Source organism: Acipenser ruthenus, chromosome 2 (genome assembly GCF_902713425.1).
Source record: "Acipenser ruthenus chromosome 2, fAciRut3.2 maternal haplotype, whole genome shotgun sequence".
NCBI classification, from domain to species: Eukaryota; Metazoa; Chordata; class Actinopteri; order Acipenseriformes; family Acipenseridae; genus Acipenser; species Acipenser ruthenus.
In genome coordinates this window covers 73,972,054-73,993,754 of record NC_081190.1, presented here as the reverse complement: position 1 = coordinate 73,993,754, position 21,701 = coordinate 73,972,054, and the positions used below count along the sequence as shown (strand labels likewise).

Here is a 21,701-nt window from a genome sequence, read left to right as displayed (position 1 = left end):
CAATACAAACTTCGAGACTTTATTGCACTAAACCTTCTGTTCAATTAAAAAATATAAAGTATCGACAAAAAAGCGTTACTAATCCAATTCCAAAACCCAGAAAGTTTAAGAAATTGGTTAAAAAATCGTCGTCCAGTGTTTTACTATTTTCTTCCTGAAATACTTAATTCATAAACATTACCGTTACAGAAACCAGCCGTAACCCTAGACTAACCCCCTTCCAGACATGATTTCCACGTGGATGTTCCAAATATAACGAGGCTTCGACGTCTAATGCTTCCCACACATTACTAAAATACAAATACAATTAAAAACAAAAAATGGATACTTTCTAAACAGAGCAGTTAAACACACTGTTTTAGCCTAGCTTACATGACACAAATGGCTCAGTTACACGTTTTTTATGACGCACCACATCAAGGCTGAAAGTAAGAGTGAAAAAACGATCATTTGTTGCAAACCACAACTTGTAAATCACTGCCTTTACACAAAGGATGCACTTTGCTTCATAGAGACGGATATTACAGTTTTTAGAGGACATAAAACATCTACCAAACTACCAACACTGTTTTGTGGCCAATAACTGGACAAGCTGGATACACAAAAAACGTGTTATACATAGCCTCTACATTGTCATGTATTTTTTTTAAAAATCCTTGCTGGTACTTCAAAATGTGTTGGCTTGGTGTAGGCAATGTTTTCACGCAGCAGTGGTACTATTGGTAGTCATCTATAAAACACGTAATATGGGGGATCAATTTTTTTTTTTTTTTCGAGATTATTTTTAAAAAGTCTTTACTCAGAAATGATCTGTTGTTATTTTTGGCGCCTTTTTAAACACTGCTTCTAGTACTGTAAAACTTGGAAATAGTCCGTCTCGTCTCAAGTTCAATGGCAGTCCTGAAAGGGGAGGGGAGAAGATGACCCTATTCACGGCACTAATAATAATTCAGATCACGCCACATCGGCTTCTTGTGTCAGTGGAATCTGGCTTCCCCACCCCCTCAGCCTGAGAAAGTTGCGAAGTGTTCACACACTGACGGCGCTGAACCACAACTTCATGGATGGATCTCTTCTGTATTTAAATGGGGCAAAGCAAGACACAGGAAAACAGCAGCAAGTAAAGCTAAAGAAAGACATTTGAACATAACCTGACTGCAATAAAGCTACAAATATAAAATTAAAGTAACATATGCCTGTGGAATCATGTATATTAAATAATATAATGTATTACACAATTTAAAACAAAAAGGCAAAGTTCAAAATAGTCAAATTGGGTAATTGTGATCTAAAAAAGTAAATAATAATAATAATAATAATAATAATAATAATAATAATAATAATAATAATAATATAAAAGACCTATAACGCCGTTAAAGAATAATTGAGAAATAAAAAACTGAAACAGTAGGGCTGTGACTTGCCAGTGTATTCATGCCATCGCTAGAAAAGCAACAGAAGTTCTTTGCCAAAAGAAAAAAAAAAAGTTAACGCAGGAAATGTGCCAAGTTCAGCACTTTTTTGGACGCGAGCTCCACCGCCGATTCCTGACATATTATTACGGTGTGACCCACATATAAATACTGCCAATAGCAAACATAAACAATCCAACATCTACAGCACTTTCACATGTGTAGTAATGATAATAACAAGCACAAATTCAAATTCTGAACACGATCACCCCAGGGTCGGAAAAAAATAAATATAAATAAATAAAACACAATTTCAAGCTTTAGTAGTACATTATATCCCATTGCCACGTACCATTGCACTGTATTGCATGAATTAAAACTGGGATCCTGGAATCTGAGACACAGAGCCGGTGCCCTCACATTTCTCAAGTTCAAATCTGCGCTTTCTCAGGGCTTTTTTCAAGAAGTGGTCTTTTTTTTTTTTTTTTTTTTTCAAAACACCGGAAGAGAATTCTTGGCAGAAAGGCGGCAAAGTCAAAGTCTAGGCAATGAGCACTTCTTTTTTAATCTTCCTTCCTCTTTGAGTTACAGTTTTGGAGAAGGTTTTGGTTGTTGAGTTGAATGCGATCCAGAAGAGGCTGAGTTTTGGAACACGGTAGGGTCTGTGCCTTTTCTCTCTCTCTCTCTCGTTGCTGCTGCTTGCTGGAGACACAGAGCTACGCACTTGGACTCAATCTCTCTTTTCCTATTGGACGGAGCTGCAGTTTCTGACTTCCGCTTGGCGGGCGTAGTTGGATATTTGCATATTTATTAACCTCTTAGCCAATCAAAAGCGAGACTATTCGCAGTTGAAACGTGCTGCGCCAGACAGGTCCGTGGACTGAAGTCTTTTTTTTTTTTTGCACTGTGTATTACATATTGATGTACGTTTTATTCACGAAAAAGTATTTAACAGTGTGACAATTACATCTAAATTGCATTTGTATATTTGTTATATTTACATATTTGCAGCTCTTTATAGGTAATAAAATAACTTGTAATCGTGTGTTTCGTTTGTTTCACCATCCTTACACAATGTATCAATATCAGGCGTTGTGATATTCAGATCATATAAATTATCGCCTGCACTTATCAAGACCTTGCTACATCTCGAATTTAAAATAGGATTAAAGTAAATGCCGGTGTTGCGAAGTATGGGGAAATCTTTTGAATGGTCTGGCAGCCGCGTCTGAACAGCACTAAGTTACTGAAGCACTGGCAGAACTCTCCATATCGGTCGAACTGCCGGAGGAGCTGACTGGCACGAAGGCCAGCGGGAGGACACAGTGCAGGAATGATTTATGTGGGAATATATATATATATATATATATATATATATATATATATATATATATATATATATATATTCTTCCCAGAAGAATTAATTGAACCAAAAAATATATTACTAAGATACTCTGTAATGCAGCTGTATGTAGGTGAATAAAGAATCAATTTACTAGTTAGCAATAAGCGTCACATCTACAAAATTGCCCATGGGTGATACATTTATAACGAGCTTAGTTGATATGAAAGTATAGGCTACATATACTTAAATGTTCACCTTTTTATTCATAATCCTATTTTCATTTTTTTTTTTTTTTGTGAGAGCGACATTAGCAATTGAGTAGCGCAAATACATTTTACAGAATGTAAATACTGCAGTGTTTGAAACGATACAGGTTGAATGGATAATAAACGGTGGTCTTTGTTTTGATTTTTTGATTTATATATATATATATATATATATATATATATATATATATATATATATATATAGATAGATAGATAGATAGATAGATAGATAGATAGATAGATAGATAGATATAAAGTAAAATAATTACATGATAATTACCTTACCTTTAGCCAGACTATCCGTTTCACAACCTTATAATTTAAACCCTAGATAATTAATGGGAAAAAAATATAGAAATTATATGAAAATATACTTGGTTGGTCCCCAGTGCAAATGTTCCCCTATTATTTTTAAACTTTAAGTAGGCCTATTCTTAGAAATGCTAGACGTCTGTCTTTTACAAGTTTCCATCACACACAATATATGTGACAATTATATGCCCGTTTATGAATAGCGTTGAATACAATATTTACCAGTAATGTGCCTTTGCCAGTTTCTAGAGTTATTCTAATAATTAGCTATTTATAGGCAAATATCTGTAGGCCTAAAAAATATATATTTTTTAAAATAAGTTTTCCTATGTGTGATACTGTAACTGTAATAGCCTATATAACTTCCCTGTCACTGTTAACCTTGTGTTTCTAACTAACATATCATCGCATACGAAGTGTAACAGTAAAGGTACTTGAAAAACGCCCTTGAAGTCGAGACTCCGCTTTCTAAAATAGCACAAGTAAACAAATTCTACGACTTGCGGCACTTGTCTATAGATGCAGTCAACAAACGCAATATTTTCACTGTAAATAAAACACATTTTATTGTTAAATGTTATTATTATTTACCCCCCTATTACCAGCTCTTAACCCTTTCACCAACTATATCCACACAATCGTTATTCTAAAATTCAACATTCAAATAAAACATTTTTGTAACATGCACGTCTATGTCTATTCAAATCTGACTAATGATTGTCTATCTATTTATAATCATGCCTTATTTTAATTGAGTATTAAATTATCATATTTATGCTTTATGATTTTTTTCAAAAATAGCAATATCAAGTTAACATTTCATTTTGGGTTATAGGCTATTTGTTGTACCTATTCGCATTAGAAAAATGCATTTTTCTGAAAGCACGTTTCTTAAATCTTGCCTGAGTACAGTAGCTATAGGTATTATAAAGTAAAATATGTTACACTTTTTTGATTGTATGTTATGTTTCGGATGCATGTTTATTTATTTCTTATTTAACTGTTTTGAATTCTGCCTGTTTTTTATTATTATTATAATTAATATTATTATGCTACTGTGATCATATCCTTTTGTAAATGTGCATAAAATGTGCAATGTATGCGGTAACAAATACATTTTAAATGTGTATTAAAATTACAAAAAGCAGGAAGCTGGAGATTAAATGGAGACCTGCTGTATTTCAGTGTAATAAGATCCATGCACATGTTTGAGAATCCTATAGGTCTAGTAAAAATAAAAAAATAAATAAATAAAGTAGCCTATTATGCTTATTTAGGCATTAACTTGATTTATGATCTTGTTGAAAAACACATTCTGCCAAGCAAGTTTGCAGAGAAAATAACAGTTAGTGCTTTATAGCAAAACTAAACCCACACTTTTTTTTTAATAACAACATTGAGAATATTTGATGCTTTTTGTGTTTACTAGTGCATAACAGAACAGTAACAGCATCAACTTTGAAAAAGTTTATTGAAATGAATCGTTGAATAGACGCTGAGACAGCACGTATTCTGCAGTCAAGTGAAACGGAGAGTGAATGAATGGGTGTGTAGAAAAATTAACTAAAATCAGCACGTCCTTGAAACGTTCTAGAGGTCTAGTTTTATCACGTATGCAAACCAGAATGAATATAGCACATCTCCGTTTTAGGAATTCGTTTGTTTGGTATAATTTGTCAAGGAAATGTGCAGTTTTTTCTTGTCCTTGTCTAAAGGTTCTGCTTTTGTTTTAGCCCGTCGTTTTCGAATCACATTTTCCGTGCCATTACGAAACATTTTACAATTTCAAATGCAAGGGGGGAAGCATTACCGATTCTGGGCGTTGGTACGTTATTTTAATATATGCTTAACTTAATTCAGCAGTTGCTTATTCTCCTAAAACGGAATTGTGACATTAAATGCAATCAAATGAAAACCTCGTTTTGTTCAGTGGGTCTCTCTCCGTATCAAGTCATTTGATGCACAAAGTACGTTTTACATTATTGGTCTTTTGTTAGTTTCTCGATGACGATACATTTGTTTCGTTAAAACCATTAAATAAGATCTAGCACTATGTTGTTTTTTTTGTCTTCGTCCTACAGGAAAGCTGCTGATATTCAAAACCACATTAAACTATTTTGTCAAGCTGAAGTGTATGAATTACAGAGGTAACTAAAGCATTACCATTCGTTTTCGAGTGACGTTTCTTGAGAACTTGTCAGTATGAACAATGCACGGTGGTGTACTTATGCAGAGATAGACGATTGCACTTAGGATAACAATTATTAAATGATTAGCAATTACTTTTGTCACTTGAAGCACCCCGGTACACACATACAAAATACGCTAAAACCAAGGGTATTTGCAACAAGGGTAAATTAGATTGTGGCCAGCTGTTTACAGCCCATGCAGATTTTAGTTTTCCACTTATGAGGTGAAATAGCTGTGCTCTTGTTTCAGTGGTTGCAACTTGATTTTAAAGGGGTGCTTGCAAACGCTTTAACATCTAAATTATGACCTATTTTTATTAACAACATTATTAGTGGTCTGTATAGTAATATAAACAGGTTTTATAGTAATTTTATAAAGCTTCTTATAGGCAGAATCAGATCTCACAATTTAAAAAAAAATCAGGACACTACAAAATGGGAGTTGAGATGCAATATGGGAGTTGGGGGTGGATTTAACTTTTTAGGAGGGAATTTAAGTTACAATTTCTGCAAAAAATTGTAATTATTTAAGGGGGGGGACACACTAACACAGTAGGTGTATGGCAACTTTGAAGCTTTCTTTAAAAAACTACATGCGTAACCTTACAGTATATGGGTCAAGTCATGTTTCAATGAATGTGTGATTTTACAATGTTAAATTACCCCCGCCCGCCCCCCAAACAAATCACAACGCCTTACATTTTTGTGCTTTAATACCAAGGAACAGTGAACATTACTGTATTTAGATTTAACTCATCATACAATTCATAGTTCTTTGGTAGATCACTATGGTTGTTTTCTGGTGAAATCATAAGCTTAAATCTGCAACTGGTGTTACTGTAGCAGTCACCGACAAAACAATGATTTAACAGTCTTTATTTCTAATTGATTTCACAAATGTAATTTTCAAAAGGTATTTTCACACATTATTGAGGGTTTTAATTACCAATCTCAGATTAAGAATGGGTAGATTGATAATATGTTTGATGAAATATATAAATTGCACGCAGTTATTCCTTATAATTAGGGCTTCTGATTTTCGGTTTTAACCGATAAAAACCAATAAAACACCCCAGATACAAAAAAAAAATGAAGTCGGTGTATATACAAAAAACACTGGAAAAACACTGGAAATTGTTACTCAGTTCATTGACTTGACCCCTTTCCCTGTGAAAAATATCTCGCATTGATTTGTTCTAAATACTTTAAACCTAACCCAACTGCTGAGTGGCTACAAATGGCTACACCATAGGGTGGGTTTAAAGTATTCAGAACGAATCAATGTGAGATACAAGTCAGGAAGGTGGGACATTGCCCAACTGCACTAGGATTTTTGTTTTTGTAGGTTATTTTATTTGTTTTTCATGGGGAAAGGGGTCAAGTCAATGTGAACTGAGTAACCATTTCCAGTGATCTTCTGGTGTTTATTGGATTTTTATCAGGGGTGTTTTGTCGGTTTTTATTGGTTAAAACCGAAAATCACAATCCCTATTTATATGCTGCGAAACGTACTCCAAAGTTTTCCCGGCGTCCCTGCGGTGCGATCAACCAATAGAAGATCTGCATTTTCTCCACGTCAGTCTAATCATAAGTCGGGACATAAACAGTTCAAGGTATTGGGAGCATACGTAAACTCAACAGTAGTTTTCAGCGTTGAGTCAACAAAAACATCACTAAAAGGTCAACATTTCCGGGTATTTAGGAACGCTTTGTTGATTAAAGATGGACATAATTGCAGTGGCTGCTGCAGCTGTGTGTCAGTTTTTAAGTGGAGAAAAAATTATATTCTGTGATGGAAGTTGTGGCTATAATTTCCATTGTAGATAAGAGCATTTCTGCATATTAGGTTGCAGCTGCAGAATCTAAACAGAATATTACAAAACAATTAATACCTGTTTAATTAAAGATGTTGTTTTACTGTTTATTTGTACAGTATTTCACCAGGGCTAATGTAAATAAGGCCGGACAGTCGAGCCTGGGCGCTGTATCAAGTATGTTCGGTACGGTGTGGTACAGTAGGGTAGGGTGCGGTACGGTACGGTAATTACTGCACTGTTTGTACTGTTTTATAAATGTACAAAATGTATGTTTTTTTTGTTTTTGTTTGTTTGATTTTTAACATTTACCGTTTTAAAGCCGATCTGCGGTCTCATTGTCTACTCCCAGAGTCCATTCGTCATTTTTGTAGCAGAGTTTGAAGCTGTGGGTTCCACCATCACTGGCCCTCATCGTTGAAATTAGGAACGATTTTTGGAAATGTTGCTACTTATCGTTGAGTTTAGGAATGCACCCATTCTCTACCTCGGCTGAAGGGCTTGAGTAAGTTGAACCAATGGGAGAGTCAAAGATCTGCCTCTTGTTATGCAGGTGTCCAATCATGAGTGAGCAGAGGTGGGACATAAACCATTGAAGGTATTCTCCATTTCAATTGAAGGTCTTGGGAGTTTAATCAATAGGAAAGACAAAGATCTGCCCCAGTTTTGCAGCTGTCCAATCATTAGTGAGCAGAGGCAGGACATTGCTAGGGTAAGCAGTGCAAGAATAGCTGAATTTTAAGCAGTGTTGCTTTATTGAGAATTCCCGGTATATTGAGAACTTCAAAGTAATATTTCGAATAACTTTTTATACATTTTATTTTAAATATCATCAGACAACGGAGACATCATAGTCGATTTGGTTACAAAGTAATTTTCAAGAACTTTCTCAGAAAAATTGGAGATTGTTAAAAAGGAGAGGTATACATCACAAATACCCAAACTAACACAGGAAGGTAAAGGATATACTCGCCACTTCCAAAATTCAAACTATGAAAGGTATCCGTGGCTTAGGGTCTGTCTGTGTGGAGTTTGCATGTTCTCCCCGTGTTTGCGTGGGTTTCCTCCAGGTACTCCGGTTTCCTCCCACAGTCCATAGACATGCTGGCTAGGTGGATTGGTTTCTCTAAATTGCCCCTTAGTTGCCCTGCGATGGACTGGCGTCCTGTCCAGGGTGTAGTCCTGCCTTGTGCCCTGTTTGTGCCGGGTTAGGCTCCAGCTCACCACAACCCTCTGTAGGATTAAGCAGTTACAGATAATGGATGGATGGATCCATGGCTTACCGGTAGCTGTAAATTAAAAAAGGATACTGCTGGAACTTTTTTGTTCAGTACAGAAAATGCAATATGGAACAGCACTGGCTACAGCAATCTAGGATGTCTAAGGAAGTCAGCACAAAAACATGACCGTTCCCAAAGTCACTTGCGAGCCACTGCAAGACTCAAAACTTTTGGACAAACCAGACTGATGTTCAACTGGATGCGTACAATACATCACAATGAGCAAGAAAGAACGATTGTGAGGTTCTTAAACACTTGCTTGATTATGTTGTTTACCCTGGTAAGCAAAAACTGGCATTCAGAGGCACGATGAAGCACCAATTCCTCAAAAAGAGCTAATTATGTGGATTTACTTTCTCTGATTTCTGTCAACAGCCACAGTATTCTCGGGTACCTCTACCAAGATTCAGAACGACTTAATCTCTGCGGTCTCACAGGTTCTGTAGATGCAATAAAAGCAGAAATACAGGAAGCCAAGTATGAGGCTGTAATGGTAGATGAAATGCAGCTCAGCTGTCTTGTGTTTTCAAGTATGTGACTGACTGTGGCCCGAAAGAACGGTTTCTGAATATTGTGAATGTGACAGAACATAAATGTGCATTTGACATCTTTAGTGTTTCGCTTTCTGGAGGAATTTGATTCTTCCAACAAGTTAGTTGCCCAGTGCTACGATGGGGTTTCAGCTATGGCATCCAAGCTTAATGGCGTGCAAGCTCGTGTGAATCAAGCTATACCACAAGCACTTTTTGTTCACCGTTATGCCCTAGCACTTAATTTAGTGATGTCCCAAGGCGCTTCAAAAATTGCAGAGTGCAAGATTTTTTTAACAATCTTGGAGGATTGGCAGCATTTTACCCAAGGTCCCCCAAGCGCGCACAATTATTGAACAAAATCTGCCAGACACCTTCCACTAGTTGCACCTACATGCTGGATTATCTCTTCTTGGCTAGTCTGCACGGTGTCTGAAAGCAAAACAAGAGCTGAACAACCTTTTTCAGCATATTCTGGAGAATCCAGAACGTTTTTAAGGGAGTGGGGGGGGGGGGGGGGGGGGTGACTGCTACCCCAGTAGATTTTGACACGTCACGCCACTGCCTTTTACAATATTAATAAAATGGCTACATTCAACAGTATACATCTTTATGAAACAATGTAATAACAATTCCAGCTATCCTTTACAAAAACCTGGCATTTAATATTTGTCGGCCCAGTACCCAAAGGTAAAAGATCTTATATTGCTGCCTATACTAAACATTTTGCTGTCTGGACCAACCCAGTGATGGATTGTGAACGGTTTTTAGTAATGTTAAAGGTAAAGGGATGCTAAACATGAAATAAACACTTACTTGTACTGTATATACTGTACATGCATACATAAATTAATATCCTGCATTTCCTAACTTTTCATCTAAAAAAAAACAACCACTACAGCCTAAACCTAATTAACCCTGATGTATATCCAAGTTTCAAAAAAGGAAATACTGTAAAAATAAAAATAATAAAAGAAATCACTGTAATCCTTAAAATAAAAGCAAAAATGTTTAGCAAGAACCACTATGGTAACAACTTTTGGAAACAACTTGTATGTTTTTTTCTTTATCTTTAAAACATGTGCAATAACAATAACTAATTGCAATGCAATAATGGTCAAATGAAATGCATTTTTTTTTCTTTTTGGAAACATCTGCTGCATTTTACCAATGTGCACTTTAGAAGGCCTTTTTGCCAGCTCCAGTACAAGATGATTAGTATCAATAACATTGCAATACATTGTAATTACACAAGTAGTTCAACAGTAAGTACATGGCACACATTTCAAAGAGAACAGTTTATAGAGGACAATATTAAACCAGGATTTGAGCTTCCTTGTTAGTAAACATTACAGTATATCAATGGAGATCCAGTATTTGTTTACATAACATAAAGTATTGCATTTAATATATTATGAACTAGTATGAGCAATGCCAGCTGAGACCAGTCATGAAATCCACTGAATTGCTGATGATCTAAGGTTCCAGCAAACAACAAAGAACTTCAGACAGCTGAAGAACACATCAGTGTGCTCATCAGGCTATGCATTCACCAGAAAACCATACACCATCTCATCAGCAGCTGACCATTGCTGAGCCGAGCTGTTATGCAAGCTCAAGGAGGAAAAACGCATTATTATCAGCTAATTATTTCCCATTCATAATAAATTTAAATAAATGTAAATGTTGCTTTTCTATTGTAGGTATACCACCTTGTGGCATCATTAAACTACAGTAACCGAGATAACTTATCTTCCTTAAACACTGTAATTTCATATCAAGGTTAGCAATCAAAAACATATTTTTGGCTGAATTAAAGCTGCATAGCAGTTAACATTGCCAGCACCACTGGCAGGCTGATTAGGAGAGAGACTGCACGGGGGTTACTGGGGGCTGCTGTTGCCGGACAAAATTAGGTACGGTAGATATTGTATGAGCGTTTGTGGATTTATTAACCATACATTGTCTTATTTCAATAGGGAGGCTAAAACACTACAGGCCCTGCTTTCCCCTGCCCTGAATAAATAACATGTAATCCTTCTGGCACTGAACAAAGCCAAGAACACATTTCCATGGGATACGACATTATTATTAAAAGAATAGTACCAAAAATAATAAAGGTTAAAAAGTTAATGACAAAAAACAACAAAAACACCTGGAACATTAAGGAAAAGAGATTACAGAAAAAAAATAAGAAAAACATAGGTCTATATTGCTTAATATAGATGAAATGTTACAGAATCTGCATAACCATAGATTATATTATTGAGAAATAATTATACATTTTGGCGCATCTTATTTTAGTAATACACTGACCAAAAGTTATATCTGTAAGTATAAATTGTTTTAAATAGTAAACAAAATATGTTATGTATGTTGTTATTCCTCATCCCGTCATAATTTGGGACACCAGCAGATGTCACTGTTTAACATTATAGTTTATGACTGAAATCATGGAATATTCATAAATAAAGTCAACTTGTAAAACTACTGGTCAACAAAAAAACAAAACATTGTGGAAGTATGGTAAAGCCAAGCCCATTTTGATCCAGTAAAATGTCATCCTAACTATACATCTGTGCAACTAGATTCCTTACTAAACCACTGAAGAGCACACTTATTGGAAACACTAAGAAAAGGATATGTGTAAACAGTGGCTCCTACTTATAAATCATCTCAATGAGATTTTGTTAGTTCTCTCTAGGACTTGCAATACATTGTATTTTCTCTTCTTCTTATTTATTTCTTAGCAGACGCCCTTATCCAGGGCGACTTACAATTGTTACAAGATATCACATTATTTTTTACATGCAATTACCCATTTAAACAGTTGGGTTTTTACTGGAGCAATTTAGGTAAAGTACCTTGCTCAAGGGTACAGCAGCAGTGTCCCCCACCAAGGACTGAACCCACGACCCTCCGGTCAAGAGTCCAGAGCCCTAACCACTACTCCACACTGCTGCTCTTCTTGTATCGGTATGCACTACGATGCTCCTGGATTCTCTTGCTATCTTTTGTAAGAAAAATATCTGTAACAGCAATGGGAATTTTATTTTGTTAAAAAGCTCCCTTACTTGTCATATGTGTTTTTTTAATTTTATTTAGTGAAACACGTTTACATTTACCTGTGCTGTCTGAAATGTCTATATACCATATTGGAACTATAGCATCCTAACAGCGCAGTATGTAAATGAGGTCACTAGAATTTATACAGAATTACATGCATTAGTAACACAATGGGCCCAATGTTGAGGAAACGCAAACATAAAGGGCATCACCTTTACACTGGATTGCCCTGTATGTTCTGATTTTGAAGGGAGTTTGAGCTGACACTAGTGGAATTTTGTTAGCACTGGCCAATGAAGAAAAAGTGGGAGACAAAAGCTGCTAGCAAATAAGGATCAACTGACATTCCATTCCCTTTAAAATAAATAAATAAATAAATAAAAAAAAACGAAAGCCGTACCTATTGCATTTGCTGTGATCTTTATTGCCATAGCACCATTTGTTCATGCAATATGAGATTGCACTGTTTTGTTATATTTATAAACATTAATTATTTCTTGAATACCTACTTCAGCCGTTTGCAATATAGAGCTTATTTACGATTTATATGGGACCTGTAATTTGGAATGTGTATTCTTTAATTTTAGTGCTGCTGTGAACAATATAGATCTGTATGAAATATTCAAATCTACAGTACATTTTTCAGAGCAGCCCTAAAGTTAATGAAGACACTGTTACATAACAGTTTGCATAGCAACAATACTGTAGCGTAGCAGCTTTTCAGGAACAGTGTTAAGAGATCAGACAGGAGGCTGGAGAGAACGTCAATTCTTTATTTACACTGCACACAACAGTCCCTGCAAGCTTCCACGCACTCTGCCGCAAGGAACAATTTCCCGCTGTTACAATATTTATTGTTTATTTTAATTTAAAAATGAAATAATTAGATACAAATTGGAATATTGTCTAAAAAAATGGTTTCTCTCTGTCTCGCTCACTCCTTTCTAGAGGTGTGCTGAGCGATTATTTAAATAATCGACACGAATACGATTAATAATTTCGATTCATCGATTAATCTGTTAATTTCGATTAATTTTTTTTTTCATTTAATAATTCAGAAAAGGCACCCCCACTATAGTAGATGATATTCTGTAACATTATCTCCAGTACTGGTTTAGTTGTCTTACTCTGTTGATGGTCTCTTTCTAGCAAGTCTCACTCGGACAACACATAACTTTTTTTTTTTTTTACAGTTTTATTAATCAGAAAATGCTTTCTCACATAAATAACTACAGTACAAAATTTGCTCCTGAATTTTTGGAAAGCAATTGTAAAACTTAATTCTTGTCACTTCAACTTACTTGGAATTTTTGCTGTTTGCTGAACAAGTGGAGCAAAATTCTTATAAAGTCAACTCATTAACCTTTAAAGAAGTCAATAACTTATTTGCAAAAATAGTTAAGACACTATTCACTTAAAAAAAAAGTCTGTAGTACTGTTGGTCTTTTTTTAGCATTACAAAAATACTGAACCTTTTCTTAAGTTGTTTCCTGAAAACTGCTCATTATTTAATTGTGTTGTCACATGAACAAATTTTAACATGACATAGCAGTTAAAAAACAAACACATTATGCAAGGTTGCTATGTAAAAACCAGCATATCAACGTGGCTCGGGCTAAGGCTGGCACGTTTTCTTGTCACAATAGCACCAGCTGCTGAAAAAAGCCTTTTCAGATGGAGCAGAGGTAGCAGGGATACTGAGAAACCGTTTAGCTAGTTTGGCCAGGCGAGGAAGGCGGTGCATATTGTTCTTCCACCACTGCAAAGGCTCAGTACCTTTGAAGCTATTTAATTGATTTTGAAAGACATTTAAAAATGGCAGATTTAGTTATTTTTATTATTAACGTGTTTTGGTTTTTTTTTAGCTTTTAAAAACATATCATAAAAGTATAATTAAGACTCCATACAGGTAATAAGACACTAATAAGACACTATCCAGAATCAAGCTTTAAAAAAAGAAAATGAAATAATAATCTGGAGTAAAATTGTAAATAGTGTTTATTATGCCATTAACTAATAGTGCTGTTGTTTGATACAAATTCAGCAATTCTATGACTGATGCAGCGTGTTTTTTTGTTTGTTTGTTTTGTTTTGACAAGTTTGATAGTGCTGGTAAAAGTCTAAGATTAGACCAATACTTGGTGTTAGCACTTACACAATAACAGATTATAATATACTTGCTTTATTCAATAGCAAGTGCGAAATGTATAGTTTATTTTCATGTGCTAAACACGTAATTCCTCTTATCATAAAAAAAGAAACTGCATTTGACAAAAACAGCATTGTACTGTATATATCGACTTACTTCTTATATGAATAATATTACTTACCAAGTGAGAGGCGGTTGGATGATTCCTTTTTTAGATGTTGCAGCAAAGCTGTGGTGATATTTAATCTTTCCTTTGCATATTATGGACTGAACCTGTGAATTGTTAGGTTGGCCAAAGAAATCCCACACAACGCTTGTGTGTCTGGCGATTCTCGCAAATTTTTTGGCACCTCCAAAAAATTTGGACTCTCACTTCCATCACTTTCCAAACTCCTTTTCTTTCCCCGTTCTTCTGTACTAGTAACAGTCTTGCTATGTGCATCCGCCATATTGCTGTGTTCCCGCTTGCCACTCTCAACACGTCGCCACAAAAAGGTTTTACAGACTGTTTTGTTTCATTAAATTTTTCGCTCAATGAAAGCGCTTTGCTAACGTAACAACAACATTGTTAAGTTCTAGTGGGAGGATAGAGGTTCTAAACAATATTGCGACAATGCTGCTGCTTGTAACAATAAAGAAGTACCGACACATTAGCAAAATCATGCTTCGAATAGGGCTGCGTGGGTATTATTGAAGAAATACGTCTGACTTGCAATTTGATGCAAACGGGTTTTATTTATCTAACAGAGAAAACAAGGATAGTCACAGGATACCAGAAGACGTATGTGTGTGGGGTTTTTTTTTGTAAACACAAAACAAAAAAAACTGTCATCTTCATTTTTTTCTACATAGGCCTAAGTTTTATCTTTTACTAATATATCGCCTTCACTCTCTCAACCAAATCAGTAATAGCGATCTGCTGTTCAGTATTCCTGCCTAGATCAGACCGAGTGAACAGCTGATCGGAATTATTATTTGAGAACGCACCTGGCCTGAATATAGCTGCTAATATACCGTATGCATATAAGACGATTATTCGAATACCAAAAAGATCGTGGAGTATTAAAATAATCGCCACGACTCGAGTAACTCGATTAATTATCCCAGCTCTACTCCTTTCCCTTCACCACTTGCTAATTGATGTTCCCTTTTCGAAATGGGATCGCCTGCACTTGTGCTTCAAATAAACCTAACCTTGCCTAGTTAGTTCTAGATTATTTAAAGCTAACATGCAAATGAGGCTACACCCCTGAAAGTTATGCCAACCATTGGCACTAAAGCAGATGGAATAGGACGGGGCAAAGCATCAGAATCAGGTCTAATGAGTGTTATCTGCCCATCTCACTAGCCTATATCACACTGCTAACATAAATCAAGGCAACTACTGTAGGTTAAGAACAGACTGGGCAGTTTGGTCTTAGATGTCACATTATTTAGCATTATTTAGGTCTCGAACTTGTAGTTTATATATATATATATATATATATATATATATATATATATATATATATATAATTTTGATTAGCCTATACAGTGTTAAATTAACAATCAACTGTTAGCATTCAATTGTCATTTGTGAAAGAATTTCACAAGGACGTCAAAATCCCTTAATACAGGGGTCTCCAATCCTGGCCCTGGAGGGCCGGTGTCCCTCTTGGTTTGTGTTCCAACTGTACCCTAAATTAATTAATTGGACCTATTAAGCTTCTAATAAGCACTTAATTGGTCCAATTAAGTCAGGGGTGCCCAATCCTGGTCCTGGAGGGCCGATGTCCCTCCTGGCTTTTGTTGCAACTGTGCCCTAAATTACTTAATTGGACCAATCAAGCCCTTATTAGAAGCTTAATTGGTCTAATTAATCAATTTAGTGTACAGTTTGAACAAAAACCAGGAGGGCATCGGCCCTCCAGGACCAGGATTGGGCACCCCTGAATTAAGTAATTTAGGGTACGGCTGGAACAAAAAACAGGCGGGACACCGGCCCTCCAGGAACAGGATTAGAGACCCCTGCCTTAATAATAAAAAAAATAAAACTGTTGCTCCATATAAAACACCAAAAGGATATAGACCACAATGTATTTATTTGTTCATTTTACCCAGTTAATATTCAATATTCTGCAACTACGTGGTCACAAAATCTAAAGTACTGGCATACAAAGGCCGCACTACAGGCATTGCAGTAATGAATTATTTTCTCATCAATCCATCACATACATTTATACCATTGGCTGCTCTATTTTGAGTAATAACACTTTAACCTGAGGTGTCAACATTTTTAATGCATGCATTCTACATTCTGCTTTTACTCAAATTGCATCATAGCATTTCTACTATAGCAATCAAACTGCCAAAACTTTTTTTTTTTTTTTTTTAATTTAAATAGGACAAACCAATCAAACATGTCTATTGCAATAGATGTAAATACTTGCGCCACCTTTCTACTCTTTTCAATTGAATTTCTTGATATACATACATTTCTTTCTTTGCACTGTAATGCTGTAGTGCCCCAGAATCCTCCACTAGAAGGCAGTAGTTCCATTACTGTCTGTGGCTAATCCTTCTTATGTGGGACTGATACAAATCACCTGACAACCAACCACTGGCATATGCTCCCTTCATAGCAAGACTCAATGCTCAACCACAAAGTTGATGTTTTTCTCCACTTCGGTTCCAATCTACACAAATCCTCTTATTTTTCAATATTTGGAGTTTGCAAAATGATTTTTAAAATTTGTTTTGACACCCTCTAAATGTTTGTGTAATCTAAAATTGCAGGGCATTGATTTACAGCAATGTCATGCAAACAATGAATGAATGCATGCATTATCAGCAAATTTTAAATACTTCTGCTGAATTTAAAGAGATATCAGTTAGGTTATTATACTCTCCTATTAAACTGTAACACAGAATAGGCTCTGTTCTATCTTAGATCACAAGTGGTGGTGGGGGTTGTATTGTGTTTGAACAGGTGGACATTTTGCTAAAATGCAAAGTGACAATATTGTAGTGCACAAATGAATGCTGTACAGTAGTACAGTATGGTAGTACTAAACACTAGTGTTAGACACACTGACATCACATGAAAAACATAATTTCGATCTAACTAAGAGACATAAGTAAGAAAAAAGTGTTTAAAAAATAATATTGTACCACTTCCAGGCCATGAAAACCAATTTACTGTTGAGTTAAGTAACTCTTGTGAAACAAAGGTGGAAAAGGTCACACTAGCTGCACACTACTGCATTATTGAAACATGCCACTAGAGGGAGTGTTAACATTGTTTGAGTGATAACAATCTATTGCAGGAGGAGAGGATGAGGTGTATAAAGGCCATTTCCCAGGCCAAGCAGGGAGAATGGATGAGATGGGAGAGTGTGGAACAACGCAAGATTGGCTGGCAAGACCTATGGTCAATGGAACAGAGCAGGATCAGTTTCCTCATAACAAATGAATACATACAGACGTGCTCAAATTTGTTGGTACCCCTCCACAAAAAACGAAGAATGCACAATTTTCTCTGAAATAACTTGAAACTGACAAAAGTAATTGGCATCCACCATTGTTTATTTCATATTTAATAGAAATCAGACTTTGCTTTTGATTTTTTATTCAATATAATATTGTAAATAATACAACAAATGAAAATGGCATGGACAAAAATGATGGGACCGCTAACCTAATATTTTGTTGCACAACCTTTAGAGGCAATCACTGCAATCAAACGTTTTCTGTAGCTCTCAATGAGACTTCTGCACCTGTTAACAGGTAGTTTGGCCCACTCTTCCTGAGCAAACTGCTCCAGCTGTCTCAGGTTTGATGGGTGCCTTCTCCAGACTGCAAGTTTCAGCTCTTTCCATAGATGTTCGATAGGATTCAGATCAGGACTCCTAGAAGGCCACTTCAGAATAGTCCAATGTTTTGTTCTTATCCATTCTTGGGTGCTTTTAGCTGTGTGTTTTGGGTCATTATCCTGTTGGAGGACACATGACCTGCGACTGAGACGGAGCTTTCTGACACTGGGCAGTACGTTTCGCTCCAGAATGCCTTGATAGTCTTGAGATTTAATTGTACCCTGCACAGATTCAAGGCACCCTGTGCCAGGCGCAGCAAAGCAGCCCCAAAACATAACCGAGCCTCCTCCATGTTTCACTGTAGGTATGGTGTTCTTTTCTTTGAAAGCTTCATTTTTTCATCTGTGAACAAATGGCTGATGTGACTTGCCAAAAAGCTCCAGTTTTGACTCATCTGTCCAAAGGACATTCTCCCAGAAGGATTGTGGCTTGTCAATATGCATTTTAGCAAATTCCAGTCTGGCTTTTTTATGTTTTTTCTTTCAAAAGTGGAGTCCTCCTGGGTCTTCTTCCATGGAGCTCACTTTTGCTCAAAAAGCGACGGATGGTGCGATCAGAAACTGACGTACCTTCACCTTGGAGTTCAGCTTGTATCTCTTTGGCAGTTATCCTTGGTTCTTCTTCTACCATTCGCACTATCCTTCTGTTCAATCTGGGATCGATTTTCCTCTTGCGGCTGCGCCCAGGGAGGTTGGCTACAGTTCCATGGACCTTAAACTTCTTAATAATATTTGCAACTGTTGTCACAGGAACATCAAGCTGCTTGGAGATGGTCTTGTAGCCTTTACCTTTACTATGCTTGTCTATTATTTTCTTTCTGATCTCCTCAGACAACTCTCTCCTTTGCTTTCTCTGGTCCATGTTCAGTGTGGTGCACACAATGATACCAAACAGCACAGTGACTACTTTTCTCCATTTAAATAGGCTGAATGACTGATTACAAGATTGGAGACATGTGTGATACTAATTAAAGAAAGTAATTAGTTTGAAACATCACTATAATCCAATTTTTTCTAAGGGGTACCAACAAATGTGTCCAGGCCATTTTAGAATATCTTTGTAGAATAAGCAATAATTCATCTCTTTTCACAGCTTCTTTGCTTTATTCTATGACATACCAAAGGCATGCAAGTATACATGATAAAATAGCTTTTAATTTCATCACTTTTCAGGAGGAATGAAGCATTATTTCAATGAGCTGTAAGGGTACCAACAAATTTGAGCACGTCTGTACATAAATAAATAAAATACGCACAAGGGGTGGGCACCCTGTCACAATGGTGTACAACAAATCCAGGCCATGTTCAAAAAGGACAACTCCTGTGGAAACTTAAACTATCCATCATTACAAGCGGCTCTTTGTAAACAGCTTGAAACTAAATGTTATACATTTCCAATTAAATTCCTGGTTTTCCCAAGCCAAAATTCTGGATCCTGGATTTCTAAAACTTATGAGAGCTATTTTTCTAAATAACAGTCAACATGGCAAAACTTGGTGACAGCAACTGGTTTTTTTTAACATATTTTTAGCTACTTAATTTTATCAATCAGATCTTAGGGAGTTGATGTGACATGGCTTTTCAAGTATCCAGTGTGTGGGTTGTGAAATCCCAATAACAATATACTGGATTAGTTGTTCTGCAGTACAAATAGGCAATTGTTCTTCCAACAACCTATACAATGCCAGTCTGTTTCTTTTTCTTACTAATATGCCCCTAAAGAGCTTGTGAGAAGCAGTACAAAGCATGAACGTAGGAGGTGTTTTTCATTAGGTGACTGTACCCAGCATTATACAACTTTATCATACAAACAAATGCCTCAAATACCACAACATTTAAATAATGTACATTCCAATGTTTACAAATACTGAAAAGCTTGAACAAACAAGTTTTATTAAGAATGATTTTATTTTCCAAAGCTTCCTTTTTATGAATAAAGTTTGACATTAATGGTTGTTAAAGGGGTCATAGCTACTGAAACAATTCCATCATTCTTACTTTTTTGCCCTTCTATTCACTAGGTAGCTCTCATATGTACAGTAAAAATTCTGATACCACACCAGGTTAAAGATACGAATCATTTCATTTAAATGATTTACTTTTCAGCCAAACACTTGCACTTCCTAAGTGATATTACTTTAGTATTGTGTTCAGGGTCAAATCATTTCACTAGTTGTACAGCAGCTGGTTGAGATGAACAATAAGGCATTAAAGAGCCAATTTCCCTTTCTAGGGGAGATAACCAAGGAAAATTTCTCCTTCATATAGGTGGCCAAGTTAAATTGGCAATCAATTAACCAATTTAACCTGGCCACATTCCACATAAAAAATTGTAACAGGGGACACCTCACCCCCTTACTAGTACCTTTGATATATATCAATCAGTGGAGGCTCCTTAAGCTCATTTTTTTTCCTCAGAGGAGGCAAGCCTCCATTATAAACTCCTATCCACTATTAACCACAGTACTAGCAATGGCATATGGAGTAGTCTGATCCCTGGTTTTAATTGGAGGAGCCACTCACACCCTCCCGTCCTCTGCTGGAGCACTATTGTAGGCAGGGTTAGACTCGAGGGTGAACGCAGGTGGACTCACTTTTTTTCAAGGGTGGACACCCACTTTTTTGGGGGGGGAGTGCAATTTTTCATTACGATTTTTTTTATAACAAAAATCAATGAATAAAATATAAAATAATATACCAAACCAAACAGTATGTAAAATAATAGTTTTTTTTTTTTTTTTTGTAACATTTAAACAGTTGCATAGTAATCATTAATGTTCAAATTGTTCCATGTTGGTGTATTGGATCAGATATAGCTTTTTAAAATTGATTAATTTTGTTGACTTTGTTAATCCGGCCCTGTTTACATGGGATCAACTGGGTAGAGAAACAGTTAATTCGCCCTGAGTGGAGCTGTAAATTTGATTAACAAAATAGGACTTTGTCACCTGGATCAGTGGGTCCTTGGGATGCGTATCCTGCTTCATACTTTACAGTCCACTCGCTATTTTCTGTAGGAGTCTAACCCTGATTGTAGCAGGCCAACTAGGAACAACTGAGTGAAGTGTTGAATAATGGAAATTGCATAATTCGGTTTCACATCGAATTTTCTGAAGGAAGAATTTAAATACACAATATATTTTTGTTTTACAAAAAAATTCTTACAAGGAACAACTTTGTATAAAATCTGAAGGGAGGCCACTACCAAAAATTGAAAATTCTAACAAGAACAGGTCATTTCAGAGTGGTTGGTATGAAAGAGTGGATTGCTTGCCCTGTTTACTTTTCAGTATGTGTGGAGTAGTGGTTAGGGCTCTGGACTCTTGACCGGAGGGTCATGGGTTCAATCCCAGCTGGGGGACACTGCTGCTGTACCCTTGAGCAAGGTACTTTACCTAGATTGCTCCAGTAAAAACCCAACTGTAAAAATGGGTAATTGTATGTAAAGATAATGTGATAGCTTGTAACAATTGTAAGCTGCCCTGGAT

General features: G+C 36.2%; 1 protein-coding gene across 13 annotated transcripts in view; it reads right to left on the bottom strand.

Moving 5' to 3' along the window:
• The window catches only part of LOC117409443 (nuclear factor 1 B-type-like), a 157,224-nt gene that overhangs the window by 103,900 nt on the left and 31,623 nt on the right, over window positions 1-21,701 (bottom strand). The window contains exon 1 of one of the 13 annotated variants that reach the window (XM_034015508.3): window positions 1,765-2,135. The exons of 10 other annotated variants lie outside the window; for them this stretch is intronic. In XM_034015508.3, coding sequence (XP_033871399.2) covers window positions 1,765-1,782 — 18 coding nt within the window. In that variant the 5' untranslated portion in view covers window positions 1,783-2,135. Of the gene's footprint in view, window positions 1-1,764; window positions 2,136-21,701 lie in introns of those variants that run through there. 2 more of the 13 variants (XM_034015507.3, XM_034015519.3) reach the window with 2 other exon arrangements.